Source organism: Aedes aegypti, chromosome 3 (genome assembly GCF_002204515.2).
Source record: "Aedes aegypti strain LVP_AGWG chromosome 3, AaegL5.0 Primary Assembly, whole genome shotgun sequence".
NCBI classification, from domain to species: Eukaryota; Metazoa; Arthropoda; class Insecta; order Diptera; family Culicidae; genus Aedes; species Aedes aegypti.
Window position 1 is genome coordinate 256,159,125 of NC_035109.1, and position 22,980 is coordinate 256,182,104.

General features: G+C 37.1%; 3 protein-coding genes and 1 long non-coding RNA gene across 4 annotated transcripts; all 4 read left to right on the plus strand.

Moving 5' to 3' along the window:
* Positions 1–216: 216 nt before the first annotated feature.
* Positions 217–1,327, plus strand: LOC5575309 (chondroitin proteoglycan-2). Its single transcript, XM_001655633.2, has one exon. The coding sequence runs from the start codon at positions 266–268 to the stop codon at positions 1,241–1,243; it is 978 nt and encodes a 325-aa protein (XP_001655683.2). The 5' UTR covers positions 217–265; the 3' UTR covers positions 1,244–1,327.
* A 7,234-nt stretch (positions 1,328–8,561) lies between these two features.
* On the plus strand, positions 8,562–9,046 carry LOC110679467. The gene is made up of 2 exons (XR_002502510.1): positions 8,562–8,840; positions 8,904–9,046. It is a non-coding gene; the product is annotated as an uncharacterized LOC110679467 (long non-coding RNA).
* A 3,328-nt stretch (positions 9,047–12,374) lies between these two features.
* Positions 12,375–14,262, plus strand: LOC23687958. The gene has a single exon (XM_011495324.2). It carries the CDS (start codon positions 12,408–12,410, stop codon positions 13,446–13,448), a length of 1,041 nt encoding a protein of 346 aa, XP_011493626.2. The 5' UTR covers positions 12,375–12,407; the 3' UTR covers positions 13,449–14,262.
* Positions 14,263–19,730: 5,468 nt separating this feature from the next.
* On the plus strand, positions 19,731–21,618 carry LOC5575310. The gene has a single exon (XM_001655634.2). The coding sequence runs from the start codon at positions 19,764–19,766 to the stop codon at positions 20,802–20,804; it is 1,041 nt and encodes a 346-aa protein (XP_001655684.2). The 5' UTR covers positions 19,731–19,763; the 3' UTR covers positions 20,805–21,618.
* The last annotated feature ends 1,362 nt before the right edge of the window (positions 21,619–22,980 follow it).

A 22,980-nucleotide genomic window follows, 5' to 3' on the forward strand; every position in this document is an offset into this window, starting at 1 on the left:
CCGTCCAATCTTATCGGAAACGTTGGTCGATTATTGGCCGACATCAAGGCCTGTAGGCTAATGAATAGTTAAAAAGAGTCTTATGGGAAAGTCACGCGTAAACAATTTGTTCAATAGCTCTAGATAACCCTATCATTCGGTAGGTATATCTTTCACCGGAAAGATTTCCACTGTTATTGTGAAGATTATAAATTTCAGCATTGTATAAAAACGATAATTCACGTTTTTTCCACTTAGTTGGAGGTTCAGATTAAAAAAATCACCTATGAATTGTTTAATCGTAATTGGGGCATTGCTCCTATTGTGTGGAGGAATTTGCGCTGACGAGTTCCATCGTCCGACAACGCAGAGACCAGGAAATTCGACTACGCCTGCGCCTACGCCATCTCGTAATCGTTGCAAGGGATTGCCAAACGACACTTTGTTTCCTTCTCTAACAGATTGTGCATATTTTGTGACGTGCCAAAATGGGTTGGAAGTAGAACTCGAATGCAGACCGGAAGGAACGTTGTTCGATTACGTGCGCCAAGTTTGCGATCACCCGGAATTGGTCGAATGCTACGAAAGTAATCGGTGCTCTGCTGAGGAAGACGGAAAGATTATCCCATCGGAGACGTGCTCCAACTTTTTCATTTGTCGAAATGGGAAGAAAAGTGAAGAAATAACATGCGTTCCAGCTGGAACATTGTTCGATTACAAACGGGGTGTTTGTGATCATCCTTCCAATGTCGTATGCTGGGGCTCATCCAGCCCCAACTTGTGTATAGGCAAACCGGACGGAGCTTTGGTGCCTTCAATCGAATGTTCAAATTTCTTCGTATGTAAGAATGAGGAACTCGACCAAGAAATTACTTGCGTTCCGGAGGGAACAGTTTTCGACTACCAACGAGAAGTGTGTGACTTTCCTGAGAACGCTGTCTGCTGGACTCCGGGTAGCGGAACAACTCCCGGACCCGACGTCACCACAGTGGCACCTACGAGACCACCACACCCAGAAGATATTCCGCAACATTTTTGCCGTGGTGTTGCGATTGATGCTTTTCCTCATCCCAGAGATTGCACCAAGTTCGTCGTTTGTATCCTTGGGCAGCCAACGGTAAAGCAATGTCCTCCAAGGCACATTTTCTATCCACAGTTTAGAGTTTGTGGTTTAGGAAATACGGAAACTTGTAGACCAGACCCTCAGTGGGTCGAAGAACACCTCCGACAACAGGGTCGTGTGGAGAAGTTGAATGATGAATGAAGTGACAAATCGTGTTTTCTGTTGAGATCAGGTATCAAATGATATGTAATCAATAAAAGTATAACAGCATTCTAAACATAAGAAGCAACATTTTTTTACGTTCGTCACATCCGTACACATTCATCATATTTAGTTTAAGTCATTTATTTTAACAGTAGAGTAATATAAATTCTTCAAATTGAATGAATAAAAATATAGTTGAATAATGTTGTACTTTTTATATTCCTATGTCTTCAGAATCTCAATTCACAAACATTGGATATGGATTCGTATAATGATAGTTTCTCAAATTTAGGAGCCTTCCTTAGCCGAGTGGTTAGAGTCCGCGGCTTCACAGCAAAGCCATGCTGAAGGTGTCTGGGTTCGATTCCCGGTTGGTCCACGATCTTTTAGTAAAGGAAATTTCCTTGACTTTCCTGGGCATATAGTATTATCGTACCTGTCACATGATATACGAATGCGAAAATGGCAACTTTGGCAAAGAAAGCTCTCAGTTAATGACTGTCGAAGTGCTCATAAGAACACTAAGCTGATAAGCAGGCTCTGTCCCCGTGAGGACGTTAATGCCAAGAAAAAGAAGTTTCTCAAATTTATTGTATCTATTATCTTTAGGCTGTTTAGGCAGATGAAAATTGCAACGTTTTTTGACTAAAATTATTAATTATTTTATTTGACATTTGTTCTAATGTTTCAACATTGGAAATTCTATGTAACTCATTGGTACTATACCAGGGAGGCAGCTTCAGAATCATTTTCAAAATTTTATTTTGAATCCTCTGCAGAGCTTTTTTTCTGGTATTACAACAGCTTGTCCATATTGGTACAGCATACAGGCTGGCCAGAAAATATGTTTGAAGATCAAAAGCTTGTTCTTAAAACAAATTTTTGATTTTCTTTAAATAAGGGGATAAAGACATTTTACATATTTGTTACATTTGGCTTGAATGCCTTCAATGAGATTTTTAAAAGTTAAATTTTTATCTACTTTGAGCCCTAGATACTTAACTTCATCTGACCAATTTATTGAAACCCCTCTTATCGTAACAACTTGTCTACTTGAAGGTTTCAAATAAAGAGCTTTTGGTTTATATGGGAATATTGGTTTATGGACAAAAGGTCAAAAAGACAAAAGGTGTTTTTTGTTTTGTGAAAATTTTTCCTTCTTTGAAAATATATTCTCGACCTTTTGTCCCTTATTTTTTGTTCTTCGACCTTTTGTTCTTTCGACCTTTTGTCTTTCGACTTTTTGTCCCTTTGACCTTTTGTCTTTTGGCTTTTTGTCATAGATTCGGGATTATTATTAGTTGTGTAATGGAAGCATTAGGAAAAATCTTCCAATTTTGCAAGAATGAAGAAAAAATATCCAAACTTTTTTGCAATCTATTACAGATGACAGGCAAACTTCGTCCTTTGGCGGAGAGGACTGTGTCTTCCACAAATAAAGATTTTTGACATCCCTGAGGTAAATCAGGTAAGTCAGATGTGAAAATACTGGTCCCAAAATGCTGCCTTGAGGAACACCAGGTCTTACAGGAAGTCTCTCAGACTTGGAGTTCAGTTTATAAACCTGAAGTGTGCGATTTGACAGATAACTATGAATTATTCTAACAATGTATGTTGGAAAATTAAAGTTTTTCAATTTTACGATCAAACCTTTATTCCAAACACTGTCGAATGCTTTTTCTATGTTTAGAAGAGCAAGACCAGTAGAATAGCCTTCAAATTTGATGGAACGGATCAAATTTGTTACACGTAAAAGTTGATGAGTGGTCGAATGTCAATGGTGGAATCCGAACATTTCATTGACTTTAATTGAATTTTCGTTGATGTGGATTATCACTCTGTTCAAAATGACCATTTCAAAAAGATTACTGATGGAGGAAATCAAGCTGATTGGACGATAGCTAGAAGCTTCTGCAGGATTTTTGTCTAGTTTCAAAATTGTTACAACCTTAGCATTTTTCTATTTGTCAGGAAAATATGCCAACTGAACACATATGTTCAATATATCGACCAACAATAATAAGCTCAATATATCGATCAAGAATGACATTCTCAATCTTATTTTCGAAGTCCTGAGTAACTTGATTTTCAATTGGACTAGTAAGTCCTAAATTAAAATTGTGCGCACTTTCAAACTGCATAGCAAGTTTTTGAGCTTTTTCGCAATTAGTAATAATTTATTTTCCTCTTTCAATTCCGGTATTCGCTTCTGAGGTTTTTTCACGATTTTAGATAATTTATGCAAATCCTGCCATATAATTTTCATAGCAGGATCGCGAGTGCGTTGAAATTGCCTTCTCCTCACGTTTTTGAGGCGGATCAAGAGTTTAAGATCATCGTCTTTAATCACGGATTCAAATTTTGGAATTGCAATGCTCCTGGCTTCAACAATGGCATTTGTTGAAGTTTCAAGAGCATTGTCAATATCAAGTTTGGTTTGTTAAGAAATGTTATATGTCGTTTGTAAAGAAAGTCAATATGTGTTTTCATATATATTCCAGTCGGCTCGAAAATAATTGAAAGTGGAGCTGATAGGATTGAGAATCGCTTCATGGGATATTTGAATTGTAACAGGGACATGATCAGAAACAAAATCAGCATGAGTAATCAGTTGGCTAAAAAGATGACTAGAGTCGGTTAAGACAAAATCAATCGTAGATGGATTTCTAGAAAAGGAAAAACATGTAGGGCTATCAGGGTATTGAATTGTGAAATATCCTGAAGAGCACTCATCAAATAAAATTCTGCCGTTGGAATTACTTTGAGAGTTATTCCATGACCGATGTCTTTCATTAAAGTCACCAATGACAACAAATTTTGACTTATTGCGAGTCAATTTTCGCAAGTCAGTTTGGAGCAAATTAACTTGCTGTCCAGAGTAATGAAAAGGCAAATAGGCAGCTATGAAAGTATTTTTACCAAGTTGTGTTTCAACTGAAATACCTAAAGTTTTAAAAACTTTAGTTTCAAATGACGAAAACAGTTGATGTTTTATACGCCTATGAATGATGATTGCAACTCCCCCACATGTCCCATCAAGTCGATCATTGCGATAAACAAAAAAGTTAGGATCTCTTTTGAGTTCAGATCCAGGTTTCAAATTCAATAATAACTACTATTTGCACGTATGCTGTAAGAAAATTAAACAGCTCGTCCTCTTTACCATTCAGAGAACGAGCATACCAATTTAAAATATTTAAATTATTATTTGGATCCATTAGAAAAACGTAATCCAATAACAATTTGATTAGTAAATTTTACACCAACTTGGACTCAGTCCACCACTATGGCTTGGACCTTGCATCAATCATTAGATTCAATTGTTCAGTTAGAAAATTAAAATCAGAGGCAGACATATCACTTGAAGTGGGTACATTTGATGATTTTCCATTAGAATTTTCGGTAGACGAAGAGGCGGACTAGATGTGTGGCGGTATGTTTTTTTTCCATTTGATTTGAAACAAGTAGAATGGGTAGTACGAATAGGGGAGGAATTCAAACTACCTGCTACGATATCGGCAAACGATTTACCGTGGGTAGATACATTCGAAATTGAAAGATTCGAACGACTATCCGACGGATTAAAATTAGTTTGTGAATGAGCATGATTGAATGCATGAACTTCCTGATGGGTATGATTTCTAATCAAGCGATCGTTAACTGAAAAATGAGTATTGTTCGATACTCTACCAGGGAAATTCCGGAAACGACCGTTATCGTAACGGATATTATCTTTCATCTGCCTGGCACGAGCCTCAACGACTCTCTTGCGTGAAGGGCAATCCCAAAAAATTGACTTATGATTGGCCCCGCAATTAGAGCATATAAACTTGGTGCTATCTTCCTTCACTGGACAGTCGTCCTTAGCGTGAGAAGAACCTCTGCAAATCATGCATTTTGCATCCATACGACAATTTTTTGTACCATGACCCCATTTTTGGCACCGACGGCACTGAATGGGGCTCTGGTAATTTCCTCCAGGTTTCTTGAAATGTTCCCATGTCACACGGTCATCGAACAATAGTTTTGCTTCTTCTAATGCTTTCATATTATTTAGTTCTTTTTTGTTAAAGTGAACTAAATAATAATCTTGAGAAAGCCCTTTCTGAACAATGCCAGATTGGGTTCTCTTTTTCATAATGATTACTTGGACTGGGGAAAATCCAAGTAAATCTTTTATTCCATTTTTGATCTCTTCAGGTGACTTATAGGGTCCAACGAAAAATCGATGGCACGGGTCCAAACAAGGATCGTAAAGGGTTCAATAGTAGAAAAAATAGTACTGAAAAGTACTGTTTTAGTAGCACTGAAAAGTACTGTTTTATTGCTTTAGGTAGTTTTTAAGAAAACTCCCAAAAGCAGAGAGAATTCGTGTACGCATAGCACGAAGGTACAATGCGCACTGATTAAATTAACTTTAATAAATAGAAATGTGTAACCTATTCATAATTCTTATTCCATAATGTTGTCATCCGATAATATTCAGGTTCGAAGCAAAGCTTGTTCTGAGGTGTCCGTATGTCAAGGCAAAACGGTATTTTCAATTTAATATTTCGTTAATAAAACTACGTGGTCAATGGAGAAGAGAAGGGGAGTGTATAGGCAAAAACCACGCAGAGGGGGATCTGAAAAATCAGGAAAGAAAACTGACCACGTGGTTTGTAGACGACCCCTTTCTTTCAGGATGGACTCTTTAGTTTCACTCTGAAAAATTAAATTCAATACACCCGTTTTGATTTCTGTTCTTGCATGGATTTTTTTAAATGGCCGTGCAAAAAAAAAAGTTTCCATACATTTTTTTCACCAAAATCTTATTTTTGCATGAAACGTTGATGAATGTAGTTACTTATTACGCACGGTTTTCGAGATTTTGAACTGAACACCTTTTAACTAAATACTATTTACTAAATGAATGAAAAACATTTTGCTGATGTCAGTAAAATAATCCTGTATTGAAAATTAGCTTTTTTCAACAGAATCTGACCACTCGGAAGTATACAGCGTAGCTATCCGTAAGAAGCTGGCTTGAAAGGAAATCTGTAGCACGTACAATATCAGTAGAGTATTCGAGCAAAAACGTGAGACGAGGGTAGTTGGACAATTTATTACTTTTGCAATAAAATGCAGATAATGATGCTTAGTAAAAAGAGCTCCTGGTTTGAACCTAGTCCTAGCTGATTATGAGCATTTTTACTAAGCTTAAGGTTGTAATAAATTGATTTTGGGGTTTTCAGGTGCACATCTACGAAGCCAGATGTGTTATGTATCACAGAGTCGTTTATCGCTGGCTTTTATATTATATAACCTGGGACAGATCCTGCCGGCGGTGCCTTTAAGTATATTTGATCGAGACTTAAAGTACTGAGCACTAGTAACGTTCTTGGAGGGGCAAGGAAGATTACATCCGGAGCAGATCTTTCTGAAAAGCTGTTTGGTCGGCCTACACACCATTTTGCCATCTATTGCGTGTTTCCTACCTAACCTTAGCTTAGACTGACTACACATATCAATGGTTGCTATTCCGTGATTGACCGAAGTCAGTGAAAATGCACAAAGAATCAACTAGAAGTTCGGCTGGGATTGGCCATAATCTTCTTCAATGTGCATAATTCAGTGCCTCTATTTATACAGGGTCAATAACGGCGCCGGCCACGTCCTTGCAGTCAGGTGGGATTGGGGGATGGAATGTTAGTGTGTAACCTTTGCTATTTGGAGGCCGTGTTTGCCTCTGCATCTCCACAAAGGTTACTGGGAGGGATGTTTGTTAATGGGAAGGATCGTTGGGTCACAGGATTCACTTTGATAAGCGATTAGACCATGATAAATAATGATTTGTGAGATATATACATGCTTATTTGTAAATATAATATTTTCATTTGATATGAACAATTTCTATGTAGTGGAAAATTATGCCGACACTTGATGTGACGAACCATTCAAAGTTTGTTGAACAAATACCTAAATGTAACATTCCTACAGCTGTCAGGACGAAAGCATGTGTTATTATATTTTACTTATTTGAAAAGAAACAAAAAACTCGATTGTTTGAAACATCATAGAACACTCTTATTCTTATGCCGACGCTTACAGTGGCGAACCATCCAAAGTTTGTTGAATAAAGTGAACCTTTCGCAAGTCTACACTTGTAGTGTCGAACCATTCAAAGTTTTTTTTTAATTACAAAAATAAAGGTAAAAAGGGGTGTTCTGTTCTGAAACGAGCTCACCAATTGATCCTTTATCCTTCACTGTGCAGCCACAATCCACTCTCAGCCTCACTCGTTTGCTCGGCTATATAAAAGCACTCAGAAAAAAATAGGCGCGTGACCCGAAAAGGAAAAAAAAAACTTGGTTTTCTTGACGCACTGCCCAGCAGCAAGCGTGAAGGTCAAAGGATAAAAAAGCACTAACCGATCACGCCACTTTTTCACTTACTACACCGACGCGCGACATGTTTGATCCTGCCTTCGTCGCTCGCCCCCGTAGGAGCAAGCGTCAAGGTCGAAAGATCAAACAGAACTCGCCATCTATTGCGTGTTTCCTACCACCAAAAAAATCAGTAAAGTATCAATAAAGTAAAAATCAATACCATAAAATGGGGTGAAGTTGATCAGTTTTGTGCCATTCTGTTCTATAATTCCTAGTAGGATCCATGTATTATCATTTAAATATTTTTTAAACCTCTACTGGTTGAATGTTTATCGAATTATACAAACGTAATTTTGACGGGAGCGACGGAATCCGGATCAATTGTGTCCGGTTCTCGTTGCGCGGAAGAAAAACAAAGTGTGCGGGAGAAAAAACAAAACGCGTCAGTAGTATCAGATCTGTTGAATCTGGTTCATGTTCTTGTGGAGCGTGCAACGAAATCAGGATCGTGTTCGTGTTCGGTTCACGTAGTAGTTACACTATCGGTATCGGTCAGCCGTGCTTACGTATTCATATCAAATTATATCTTTATCGTTCACCAAAACGAATCCTTTCCTATTTCCAAAGTCCCAGTGTTTTCTTGTGGAAGTGCAAAGGACTCCTCGGCTTTCAGAAAGCAAGTAACACGTCAACATTTCCCTCCCATCCTCATATTGACCTGTATTCGGACGCAGCCGGCGCCGGTATTATTTGTTATAATAATGAGAGCACCAGTACTTACACATTAAAGATGCTACTGCTCCTGAGTAGCATCTGTTGGTTCCCTGTGTAAGTACAGCTGTTCTTGCAATAACGGAGTAGCAACTGCGGGCGGTCAATCATGCTCATGCTCATGCTCATGCTCATGCTCAAGCTCATGCTCATGCTCATGCTCAGGCATTGAAGATGTGAGCGAGCACTGTGAACGCGATCCTGCAATAATCATAGTACCCACCCTCTGTGAGCGAACTATGCTGCTCGCTCGGACTCCAATGAATGATCACGGAAGTTCGTTGCCATGATAAACAATGAACTGGAGTTTTTGCATAACTCAATCGAAGTATGCTTTTTCAAATTACAATCTGAGTTAACCTGACATCAGGTGAATGAAAAACAGCGAACGTTCAAAATGTAACGCAAATCCGCGCGTTGCTCAAGTGAAGTGATGCTGAAAGCTGGCGCTGCAGGTATTCCAAAACATGGTTTTAATCCTACCTGATAAAATTATGAATTTTGTATACCAATTCTAGGTCCTTCATCCGTACTTTATAACATCATGGAGCTTAACGATCATTTTGCAGGGGAACAACCACCATAAAAACCCGCAGCGCTTCGATAGTACCAGAGAATTATTATCGTTTAATTGGTTTAATAAAAATCAACTTAACTTGTATTTTCTGTAGTATTTAATCTGATCAATTTCCAATTTTTATCTTTATATAATCAGTTCACGTCCAACGTATACATTGTCAGCAAAAACGGTATAAAAGTAATTGTGAATGTGCACATTGCTATCTTCGAACTTTCTGCAAGCTACTGTTTTCTTCAAATAGAACATTTACAAAGTTTAGATTTTTTGGTATTATTTTCTTATCACTACAGTGGTCTCATCCCATGGACATCAAGAAGGAGGATAATTTATATTAAAGGGAATGTACAAAAGCTCACTTCACCATAGATTTTTGGGATCGATCTGCTCCTTGTTTTGTTCACATAGTAAATTGACGTATCAAATGGATTGTAGACAAAACAAAATAACTCTTCAGCCGTAGGCACAGTCTAGATCTTAAAACTTTTCGATTTCGATCAAACAGTGAAAACGAATCGTTGATACCGGTTTCACACCACTTTCGAAAATTACCCTGGTCCATTTTAGGGAGATTGCATATTACCAAATTATTTCCATTCAACCACTAGGAAATAACACATAGATGACCCGATTTTGTCAGCTTCTTTTTCGGGAAGATGAACAATAAGTTGAAGGGACGGGCTGCATTATTTTACTCCAAAATACAATTACCACATTATGTTTTCAAATTAGCCAAAAAATAGTAATTTGACAATAAGATCAGTTGATTTTTTATTGATGAGCGACGACGATCAGATGCGCCTCTGAAGATGAACATCAAAGTTCATCGATCGGTGTTGCTCATGGCCTACCTCTGTAATGAGTATCAAGTTAGCATGAAATCGTCCGATTTTTGCTCATGAGCTGAACTTTTTCAATGCCTGCTCATGCTCATGCTCATACAAACGTAATTTTAACGAAATGTTATCAGAATAATGAAAATATTTTTTAAAAATCAAAAAGGAGAGTTTTTGATTCCGGGGTGAAGTTGATCAATTACTGCGAAAGGTTTTCTAATATAAAGCGATCAGCTATTCAAAAGATTTGGGGTCACTGAATCTGAATCAAGTCAAAAATCTTACAACTTTTTGATAAATCGGTCAATTTTAGAGTTGAATGTTGTGGATTACAGAATACACCACATGAAACGTCTAAAAGTATGCCATTTTCCTTTGAATTAGCAACTTTCTCTCAAAAAAACATGCTTTTCCTCTAAAAATGAAAATTTATCCTCATTGCAATTTCAAAACTGAGTTCATAGAACATATCTGGAATGTATGAAACAGTTTATTTGAATGGTATTTTTATATAGCCATGGCAATATTCGATTGTTTGAAGAAGAACCTTTCAACAGTTCATCAAACATTTCATAAAAAAAATGTTTTTACAGTGAAACCTCCATGAGTCGATATTGAAGGGACCATCGATTCATGGAAATATCGAGTCATGGAACAGCAATCCTTTGGAAAGCTGCTTCTAGGGACCATCATAGTAACCATGAAATTTTGTTTCTAGTATGGTTCCATGAGTCGATATCAAGTCATGGAACATCGACTCATGGAGGTATCACTGTACATGGTAAAATTATCTTAAATGTCAAAGCAAATTGCCAAACACCAAGAGCAGATATCAGGTAATTTGACATCATAGAAATTGTGAAAATGGATCATTGAAGGTAGTTTTTGCAAGTGCTCACCGCATCAAAACAAAGGCGCCACTGTATATGGGATTTAACATTGTGACAGAATTGCTGTTCTGTCAAACACACAAGGCTACGGTGGCGCTATCTATGCTTTCCATAGCGGCCGTATTGGTTATTTTAATGATCCATTGAAATCGGATCATAGCTCTATTGACAGTTTATACATGTCGGTACGGGAATGATCAACTTTTCCCCAGTGATCAACTACACCCCGAATTACGGTAGGGTAATTGTTCCCTTAGTTGTGGCTTGTTGATACACGGAATAGTTGAAAAGAGCGTTCAAATTGCTTTAAAATTGATGAAATATCACTAAAAATTGTATTACTTGTACCAATAGTTGCGGTAAAGTGTCCCTATAGTGGAGGATCCCATAAGAAAACAACGGATGCCGTAACTATAGGAACACAAATTAAAAATATACCGCAACTAAAGGAACAATGTACCAATAGTGGAGGTAATATTTTTCCCTGACATGCCGTAGATTACTGCGATGAAATCATTTTTCTCATGAGGTCAATGGTCGTTACTTCCCGTTACATCATTAACATGTACATTAATTGCGCTTCTTGAATTTAGGCGGTTAAATGAAGTTCAAACATGCTTAGTACCTCCACTATTGGTACATTAACCCTAAATAAAAAGGTTTGTATTAGATTCTTCGATAAATAGGTACTCCAGCAAGTTTTATCAAACAGCCTTAGTATCAGACATGTACCAACAGTGTTTCAATCGCTGGGTACTGCAGTCTGACACTTTTCGTGCTTCTCAATTCCACAATGAAACAATGATCGCACGGTTGCTATGCCTACTACCCATGTTCGCCCAACAGAAGCAGTCGATATTTTCTAGATCATTGATGCAGTATTTTCACGAAAGGATAGGAGCAAATCACATTGCTTTGATTGGATTGAAAAAAAGGAGTGTGCATTCTCCTACTCCATAATTTATTGATCAAAGCAACGCAATGCGAAGGATACTTTGAAGACTGCCCATAAAGTCTCAACTGTCCCATAGTGAAAAAGTAGGCGTTGGAAAATAGCGTTCAAAGTTTGATGTACATTTCTACACGTCATATTTAATTTGCATTACTGCACAAATTAATTATTCTGCTTCTATTGATCAGCAGAAAATATAAACTTGAACATAATTCACGTTTTGCAGTTGCTATTTGGGTTGAAAGTTCATATAGAGAATGTTATGCCTTTATTTTTCAAGACAGGACTGCACCAAGCTCATATTTTCGCGCATTTTTTTTCAAACAAAATTTGTAAATTTTGATATGCAAAGTAAAGTATATATTAAAACATACATGTTGCGATGAAAAAAGATGCTGGTTTGAAAATCCATTTGGGACTGTTATGCTTTTATAAGCAGTACATGACTTAATAAAATGAATAAGCTGTCAAAGAGATTTTTTTACTTTTGAACCAGTATCAAAAATATTTCATGATTTTCATGTTTCTGGGAGGGGGTGGTTGATTTTGTTGAAGGAAAGTTACAATGTGCGAATATATTTCTGAAAAATTGTGTTTGCAATAAATTTGCAAAAGCAATAAACACAATGGCTAATCAATTTCTGTGATAATACTAAGAGCAGCACATAATCAATGCTGAAGCCTGCACAGATAAGTCGTCACATTTCAATAATACTATAAAACTGTTGATAATTACCCGACTCAGCTCAGTATTGCCTGATATCAATATGGGAAAAATGAGGTTTTGGTGCTCACTGGGTTTGCTGATGCTGATAGTTGGAATAGCGGTTGCACATTCTAGTGAAGAGTGCGACGATAGCCACGAGTCATGTCATGGACCAGGAGATGGAGGAAATAATGGCGGTGGAGGTGATAATAATACAGGAGGGGAAAGTGGTGAAAAAGGCGACTCGGAACGTCCCAGCCGCTGCAAAAATAAGCCGGACGGTACCCTTCTACCGTCGTATGATTGTAGCATGTTCATAGTTTGCGAGGGAGAAAAAGAACTTGAAGAGGATTGTCGTCCAGCGGGAACAATGTTCGATCCCGAACGAGAAGTTTGTGATTACCCGGAAAATGTCAAGTGCTGGGAAGGTGACTTATGCGCCGGGAAATCTGACGGCGCAGTTGTACCTTCGGATGATTGTCAATATTTCATCGTTTGCAATGATGGACGTCTCGGTGACGAATACAAATGTGTCCCGGACGGTACCCTTTTTGATTATCAACGTGGAGTGTGTGATTACCCAGACAATGTAATATGTTGGGGATCTGAAGGCCCAAATACATGTGAAGGAAGGCCTGATGGTGCGTTAGCTCCAGCTATTGATTGTTCAAAGTATGTTGTTTGCCAAGGTGGAGAAAAAGGCGAAGAAGTACAATGCTTACCGGAAGGAACCGTTTTCGATCACATCCGAGAAGTGTGTGATTATCCAGAAAACGCAATATGCTGGGAAGCAGGTGGGGGTGGAAGCGGTGGCGGATCCAATGCTACGACCGCTCTTCCTCCAACAAGGCCTCCTCTTGATGGGGAAATTCCAAAAGATATTTGTAAGGGAATCATTATCGATATTTTGCCTCACCCTACAGATTGCACAAAATACATTGTATGTGTTATGGGGCAACCCACTGTCGAATCTTGCGACGAAGACGAAATTTTCTACCCCTCTATTGGTGTCTGTGGATATGGTAATACTGAAACTTGTGAAGGCGACGAAAAGTGGCTGATGAGTTATCTCACAGAACATAACATAAAGTCTACCGTTTGAGTAAGATAAGCAACATTTAATTTCATTAACGCTGCAAATTTAGAGCACCCGCAAGATGATAAATTGCTACTAAACCCCTGAACTTATCTAGCACGTATACATTGTGAATAATAGTACATGAAAAAACTCTTCCAATGATTTCTTTTTATGCCAAAACCTCAATCCCATCTCATTCAGTAACAGCTCCTCGAGTGTTCAAGATGAATGCCAAATTTTTAGTTATTTTGACCATCGCTCTACTGGCAGCATCTTGCAATGCTGATAGTAAAGAAAAGGGCAAAGGACCCCACAAAAGCTCTAAAGAATCAGGTGAATCCATAGAAAGAAAAGATTCTGCCGAATCCTTCGAAGAAAAGCCAAAATTTCGTCCTGAGAGTACTGCTGCCGTAACACCCGAAACTTCTACAAGTCCACAGGAGTCTAGTCCGCCAGTTCCGAATTCCACAGAAGAAACCGAAGATACTACCGTGGACACCACAGCCGAAACTACCGTTGAACCTGATGTAGAAACTACCGAGGAACCTATTGCTGAAACTTCTACCGTCGAGCAGCCAACAACAGTGTCAATCTCAGAAGCTGAACTGAAAGCTCTTTGCAAAGGGCAGTTGATGGGTCTGAAACACTACCCAGGAGACTGTTCCCGTTATGTTGTTTGCGCTCTTGGACGACTAGTTGGCGAATACAGCTGTGAGCTTAACAATGTCAACCATATACTTGGAATCTGTGCCTGCTGACTTGATATGTGTGGAAATAACCGGCGAATGGAAACGTGATCGATTATAAGCTTTTTAAATAGATATCAATTTGACTACTAGGTATGTGTCTATTAATTCCGAAAAAAAAACCTTTGTCGCAAATTGTGTCCACATGTTTACAAATGTATTTTACCTCGTTTTTATTTTAAAAGCTACAAGCGTATTCCGTTTGTGTACTTTTCCGATTTGGTAATTATACTATGTATTCTTTTGATTAATTTCAAAAAATTATCTTAGGACATTTTCAAATATAGACTCATTCGCACCTACGCCATTGCTCGAAAATGATTGCCTATAATGAATAATTAATTTGAAAGACCAATTACCGGTATTTTTACTTATTACAAAACAATAATCAGGTATATTTTATTGAATTGAATGAAATATTCGCATACTATATGAAGGCTAGGACAGCTCCATTTGGCTGTGACAAACACTAGAAAGTTAAAAACGATCGTTCTTCACAATACTATTTTGTGTAAAGGATTTTTTTTTCTTTGGAATAACCAAGGAATAAAAATATTTAACAAGTATTATACATAATCGGCTTACCCGAGTAGAGACGAATAACTCTTATCTGTGCCTACCAGTGGTATTATTTTGGTGTTGTTATGGTATTGTAAATATCGTTGAAAATGTTTGATATATTGAGGTACAATTGAAAAAAAAAATCATTTCTGTATGAAAATTTATCATTGAGGTATTGCAATACCTGAGTTTAACTTGCACTAATATATTCTAAGCTTTTCCATTGCTGGAAAATGCATAAGTACAGCAGTTCCCAGTTTTTGACACTTTTTCCCAGAAAGAAACTAATGTCATCCTCCGTCAAAGCAAGATAAACGATCTTCAAATATTTACAATTCACAGCTGATTCACTTATCACTTGAAAATAAGCTGTTCTTTTTGATTTCTTCTTGATTTTGATGATTTTATACAAATCATGAGCCTTATAAAGGTCTTCCCAGACTGACCCAATATATATATTTATTTATTGTCGTCAATCATGTTTGTAGACCGTTACAAAGAGTTTCTTATGCGCTAGTTACACTTCTACATTCAATTACCTAATTTTTCTTCTTAAGATAATGTGCGGAAGTATTGATTTAGCTTCGCTTTGGACCAAGTTAAGTCGATTGAATTGTAATGTTTATTATAAGTAGTCATCATTTGGTTCATTGGCCCAAATTTTGCATAATTAGTACGGTGATAGTTGATTGCAAATAGTTCTCGATGGCGTAAACGTCTGGATGGTACATAAAAGTTTAATTTAGATAATAATTCTGGTGAATCAACTTTATGGGATACAATATCGTTTATAAATGAAATCATGGCATATTCACGACGCTCTCTTAGTGTTCGAATATTAATCAACATACATCTAGCTTTGTAAGATGGTAATGGAAATTCTGTCCAACCTAATTTGCGAAGAGCATATAATAAAAATTGTTTTTGCACCGACTCTATCCTTTCATCATGCACTGTTGAAAAAGGTGACCAAATTATGCTGCAATATTCAAGTATTGATCTAACATAGGCAATGAACAATGTTTTTATTGTGTATGGATCATTGAAGTTGTAAGCGAAGCGTTTAATGAAGCCTAACATATTATTAGCTTTATTTATCATAGTGTTATAGTGATCAATGAAAGTAAGTTTTGAGTCTAAAATTATGCCTAAGTCTCTGATTCTATTACATTTTTCAACATTTTGATTGCCTAAAGTTACTGTTACATTGGGAATGTCTCTTTTCCTGTTAAAAGATATCAGGTTACATTTTTTTATATTCAGTTGCAGTAGGCTTTTCTGACACCACGTGTGGAAGATTTGTACTTCGTGTTTAAAAGTATGTATGTCCTGTGCAGTTTTTATTTCCAAATAAAGTTTCATATCGTCAGCATAAATTAATACTTTTATTTTGTCAAGAATAAACGACAAATCGTTCACAAACAGTATTAACAAAAGCGGACCTAAATGAGAGCCTTGTGGAACCCCTGAAGTGGCATGTATTGGAGTTGACTTTTTTCCTTTGAATTTCACTATTAGCTCGCGAGTGGTTAAATATGATTCAATCCATTTCAGCAATTTGGCTTCAATACCAATTTTTTGTAGTTTAAATAAAAGCATGGGTATATCAACACGGTCAAATGCTTTACTAAAATCTGTGTATAAAGTTTCTACATGATTACCATTTTCCTTAGCACTCAATGAATAGTTTACAAATTCGAGCAAATTAGTGGCTGTCGAACGCCCTTTAAAAAAGCCGTGCTGCGCTGTAGTTATTCTGTTTTTGATTTGGATGAATACTTTTTCATTTATGATAGCCTCAAAGAGCTTCGGAATGCACGAAGTAAGGGCAATGCCACGATAGTTAATAATATCAGATTTTTTGCCAGATTTGAAAATGGGAACAAGGTATGAGCTTTTCCACATCTTTGGAAAGACTCCAGACTCCAGTGACATATTAAAGTGCCAAAATAAGGGAGTAGTTAATTCAATTGCTAAAGTCTTCATGAAGATTGGTGGAACTCCATCCGGTCCATTTCCTTTGGTTGCATCCAAGTTTCTCAAACCATTCAATATTTCATGCACATTTATATGACTGATACCAACATCGTTAGGAAATTCAGGATGGAAATCGAATTATTCATAATCACGATCAGCTTCAGAGTATGTTGTGTATACTTCTTGAAAAAATGTTGAAAATAAGTTGCATATATCTTGTGAGGTATGGCCAACCTTTTCATTAAAATACATTGTAGAAGGAAAGTTATTGGATTTTAGTTTAGATTTAACATAGTTGAAGAAATTCTTTGGACAGTTTTTGATTTCTTGCTCAGTTTTGGAGTTGTAGCTTCCATATGCCAATCGCATTGCTGAGTTGAGTTGTACGCTCATATTCAAATATACTTGTAAATTCTCTTGACTTTTATGCTTTTTAATCAATTATGCTTTTCGGCTACGCAGTCTTAATTATTACAACGGCTTATTTATTTGCTCGACGTTTCGACACGGGAATTGTGTCTTCCTCAGGAGGTAAATATTGTTGTCGTTTGTAGTCTTATGTTTTGTTTAACTGTAACTGTCAGGTCGGGATATTTTGGGTACATGACTTAGCAAAAATAATTATCTTATTAACACAGCTTGTACTAGCAATGGCGCAAGAGAAATTGCATAAAGATAAAACAATAAGACTACAAACGACAACAATATTTACCCCCTGAGGAAGACACAATTCCCGTGTCGAAACGTCGGGCAAATAAATAAGCCGTTGTAAAAATTAAGACTGCGTAGCCGAAAAGCATAATTGATTACAACCATACATTCGATTCCCCACCAGTTTATGCTTTTTGTAAATTTTATGTAGTTTCTGTTTACGATTCTTCAAATTTATTATTTCTTTATTGAACCAAACAGGATGTTTTGAAAAACCATTACACCCTCTTTTAATGATTGGTACTTCTTCTAATATTATTTTGAACAAACAGTTGTAGATAACTTCTGTTGAATTATTTACATCATCTTTGCTTCTCAAAATCGATTGCCAGTTAATGTTATTTAATTTATTTCTAATGTTGTCATAGTTAGCTGAATTAAAGTCGAATATTTCTTCAAATTCATTGTCAATATAGAAATCTGTATTAGAAATAAACTGAGAAAATTCTATTGCCGTATGAAACACTTCATTTTTCCAAAGTGGAGTAAATGCCTCATTAACACAAAAGTCATCAGAGACGTTTGTCAGCAAGAGATCAAGATAACAGTTTTGTTGATTTTTTACATGATTGATTTGATTAAGACCTAAGTTTGCAATTTTGTCAAATATAAACTGTAGCAATTCACTTTCTCCAATGACTGGGTGTAATATATAATCATTGTCCATATCTGGTATAAAATCAATGTCGCGTTGATTAAAATCACCGTAAATATGAATCTTAACTTCAGGGAGTAAACTAGACATAACATTTTCCGCTACACTAAAAAATTTATCGTATGTTTCTTTGCACGCATTGTTAGGAGGAAAGTATACGGAGACAAAAATATGTGTCTCGCCAGACAATTGCACTTTCACCCACACGTGCTCAAATTCTCAAATTAGTGGTAACGATAATTTCAGAGTTCAATTTTGCTGAAACTGCGATTAAAACTCCGCCACCCGACTTTTTTTCAGACCTTTGATAATTACGATCAGCGCTATAAACATTGTAATTATTTCCAAAAATTTCTTCACTCCGTATACTCTCATCCCAACTCGTTTCAGTTCCCAGAATAACAGAGTATGCGCAACCTGATACTTTACGATGAATTTCAGTCAATTTGGCTGCGCTTCTCATCCTGTTAAAATTTTGACAATATGTTATAATTTTATTTGAAGCACCTGATGAGTTTACTGAAGAACTCGATGAGTTAATTTCATTAAAACTATCTAATGCTATCTGGGTCGTTTGCTTATACTCTACCTCTGAAGAACGCGTCAAGTTGTCATCTACTTCCTCTGAAGAGAGCGTCAAGTCCGACGAAAACACGAATGTTTGCATGCGCATGCTTCACAAGGTGGTGAAGGTGGACTTCTCTGTGTCATGATGTGTTGTGGATTCGTGAGGCCGTCCGGTTGATAAGGGTTGAGTGTTTCCCGTTTTTCAAATCGAATAGTTGGGCGATAATTAGATGGTGGTCGGGAAAATTGATTTTTTGCCACTGCAAGGAGTTCACGATCGGATGGAAGATAATTTGCGTTCATATTAGATTTATTGCTATCTACGGCTGCCGAAAACTGAGTGTGCATTCTCCTACTCCATAATTTATTGATCAAAGCAACGCAATGCGAAGGATACTTTGAAGACTGCCCATAAAGTCTCAACTGTCCCATAGTGAAAAAGTAGGCGTTGGAAAATAGCGTTCAAAGTTTGATGTACATTTCTACACGTCATATTTAATTTGCATTACTGCACAAATTAATTATTCTGCTTCTATTGATCAGCAGAAAATATAAACTTGAACATAATTCACGTTTTGCAGTTGCTATTTGGGTTGAAAGTTCATATAGAGAATGTTATGCCTTTATTTTTCAAGACAGGACTGCACCAAGCTCATATTTTCGCGCATTTTTTTTCAAACAAAATTTGTAAATTTTGATATGCAAAGTAAAGTATATATTAAAACATACATGTTGCGATGAAAAAAGATGCTGGTTTGAAAATCCATTTGGGACTGTTATGCTTTTATAAGCAGTACATGACTTAATAAAATGAATAAGCTGTCAAAGAGATTTTTTTACTTTTGAACCAGTATCAAAAATATTTCATGATTTTCATGTTTCTGGGAGGGGGTGGTTGATTTTGTTGAAGGAAAGTTACAATGTGCGAATATATTTCTGAAAAATTGTGTTTGCAATAAATTTGCAAAAGCAATAAACACAATGGCTAATCAATTTCTGTGATAATACTAAGAGCAGCACATAATCAATGCTGAAGCCTGCACAGATAAGTCGTCACATTTCAATAATACTATAAAACTGTTGATAATTACCCGACTCAGCTCAGTATTGCCTGATATCAATATGGGAAAAATGAGGTTTTGGTGCTCACTGGGTTTGCTGATGCTGATAGTTGGAATAGCGGTTGCACATTCTAGTGAAGAGTGCGACGATAGCCACGAGTCATGTCATGGACCAGGAGATGGAGGAAATAATGGCGGTGGAGGTGATAATAATACAGGAGGGGAAAGTGGTGAAAAAGGCGACTCGGAACGTCCCAGCCGCTGCAAAAATAAGCCGGACGGTACCCTTCTACCGTCGTATGATTGTAGCATGTTCATAGTTTGCGAGGGAGAAAAAGAACTTGAAGAGGATTGTCGTCCAGCGGGAACAATGTTCGATCCCGAACGAGAAGTTTGTGATTACCCGGAAAATGTCAAGTGCTGGGAAGGTGACTTATGCGCCGGGAAATCTGACGGCGCAGTTGTACCTTCGGATGATTGTCAATATTTCATCGTTTGCAATGATGGACGTCTCGGTGACGAATACAAATGTGTCCCGGACGGTACCCTTTTTGATTATCAACGTGGAGTGTGTGATTACCCAGACAATGTAATATGTTGGGGATCTGAAGGCCCAAATACATGTGAAGGAAGGCCTGATGGTGCGTTAGCTCCAGCTATTGATTGTTCAAAGTATGTTGTTTGCCAAGGTGGAGAAAAAGGCGAAGAAGTACAATGCTTACCGGAAGGAACCGTTTTCGATCACATCCGAGAAGTGTGTGATTATCCAGAAAACGCAATATGCTGGGAAGCAGGTGGGGGTGGAAGCGGTGGCGGATCCAATGCTACGACCGCTCTTCCTCCAACAAGGCCTCCTCTTGATGGGGAAATTCCAAAAGATATTTGTAAGGGAATCATTATCGATATTTTGCCTCACCCTACAGATTGCACAAAATACATTGTATGTGTTATGGGGCAACCCACTGTCGAATCTTGCGACGAAGACGAAATTTTCTACCCCTCTATTGGTGTCTGTGGATATGGTAATACTGAAACTTGTGAAGGCGACGAAAAGTGGCTGATGAGTTATCTCACAGAACATAACATAAAGTCTACCGTTTGAGTAAGATAAGCAACATTTAATTTCATTAACGCTGCAAATTTAGAGCACCCGCAAGATGATAAATTGCTACTAAACCCCTGAACTTATCTAGCACGTATACATTGTGAATAATAGTACATGAAAAAACTCTTCCAATGATTTCTTTTTATGCCAAAACCTCAATCCCATCTCATTCAGTAACAGCTCCTCGAGTGTTCAAGATGAATGCCAAATTTTTAGTTATTTTGACCATCGCTCTACTGGCAGCATCTTGCAATGCTGATAGTAAAGAAAAGGGCAAAGGACCCCACAAAAGCTCTAAAGAATCAGGTGAATCCATAGAAAGAAAAGATTCTGCCGAATCCTTCGAAGAAAAGCCAAAATTTCGTCCTGAGAGTACTGCTGCCGTAACACCCGAAACTTCTACAAGTCCACAGGAGTCTAGTCCGCCAGTTCCGAATTCCACAGAAGAAACCGAAGATACTACCGTGGACACCACAGCCGAAACTACCGTTGAACCTGATGTAGAAACTACCGAGGAACCTATTGCTGAAACTTCTACCGTCGAGCAGCCAACAACAGTGTCAATCTCAGAAGCTGAACTGAAAGCTCTTTGCAAAGGGCAGTTGATGGGTCTGAAACACTACCCAGGAGACTGTTCCCGTTATGTTGTTTGCGCTCTTGGACGACTAGTTGGCGAATACAGCTGTGAGCTTAACAATGTCAACCATATACTTGGAATCTGTGCCTGCTGACTTGATATGTGTGGAAATAACCGGCGAATGGAAACGTGATCGATTATAAGCTTTTTAAATAGATATCAATTTGACTACTAGGTATGTGTCTATTAATTCCGAAAAAAAAACCTTTGTCGCAAATTGTGTCCACATGTTTACAAATGTATTTTACCTCGTTTTTATTTTAAAAGCTACAAGCGTATTCCGTTTGTGTACTTTTCCGATTTGGTAATTATACTATGTATTCTTTTGATTAATTTCAAAAAATTATCTTAGGACATTTTCAAATATAGACTCATTCGCACCTACGCCATTGCTCGAAAATGATTGCCTATAATGAATAATTAATTTGAAAGACCAATTACCGGTATTTTTACTTATTACAAAACAATAATCAGGTATATTTTATTGAATTGAATGAAATATTCGCATACTATATGAAGGCTAGGACAGCTCCATTTGGCTGTGACAAACACTAGAAAGTTAAAAACGATCGTTCTTCACAATACTATTTTGTGTAAAGGATTTTTTTTTCTTTGGAATAACCAAGGAATAAAAATATTTAACAAGTATTATACATAATCGGCTTACCCGAGTAGAGACGAATAACTCTTATCTGTGCCTACCAGTGGTATTATTTTGGTGTTGTTATGGTATTGTAAATATCGTTGAAAATGTTTGATATATTGAGGTACAATTGAAAAAAAAATCATTTCTGTATGAAAATTTATCATTGAGGTATTGCAATACCTGAGTTTAACTTGCACTAATATATTCTAAGCTTTTCCATTGCTGGAAAATGCATAAGTACAGCAGTTCCCAGTTTTTGACACTTTTTCCCAGAAAGAAACTAATGTCATCCTCCGTCAAAGCAAGATAAACGATCTTCAAATATTTACAATTCACAGCTGATTCACTTATCACTTGAAAATAAGCTGTTCTTTTTGATTTCTTCTTGATTTTGATGATTTTATACAAATCATGAGCCTTATAAAGGTCTTCCCAGACTGACCCAATATATATATTTATTTATTGTCGTCAATCATGTTTGTAGACCGTTACAAAGAGTTTCTTATGCGCTAGTTACACTTCTACATTCAATTACCTAATTTTTCTTCTTAAGATAATGTGCGGAAGTATTGATTTAGCTTCGCTTTGGACCAAGTTAAGTCGATTGAATTGTAATGTTTATTATAAGTAGTCATCATTTGGTTCATTGGCCCAAATTTTGCATAATTAGTACGGTGATAGTTGATTGCAAATAGTTCTCGATGGCGTAAACGTCTGGATGGTACATAAAAGTTTAATTTAGATAATAATTCTGGTGAATCAACTTTATGGGATACAATATCGTTTATAAATGAAATCATGGCATATTCACGACGCTCTCTTAGTGTTCGAATATTAATCAACATACATCTAGCTTTGTAAGATGGTAATGGAAATTCTGTCCAACCTAA

What these genes read in the sequence shown, in the direction of transcription:
- LOC23687958 (XM_011495324.2), top strand. Translation starts at nt 12,408, where the DNA reads ATGGGAAAAATGAGGTTTTGGTGCTCACTGGGTTTGCTGATGCTGATA.
- LOC5575310 (XM_001655634.2), top strand. Translation starts at nt 19,764, where the DNA reads ATGGGAAAAATGAGGTTTTGGTGCTCACTGGGTTTGCTGATGCTGATA.
- LOC5575309 (XM_001655633.2), top strand. Translation starts at nt 266, where the DNA reads ATGAATTGTTTAATCGTAATTGGGGCATTGCTCCTATTGTGTGGAGGA.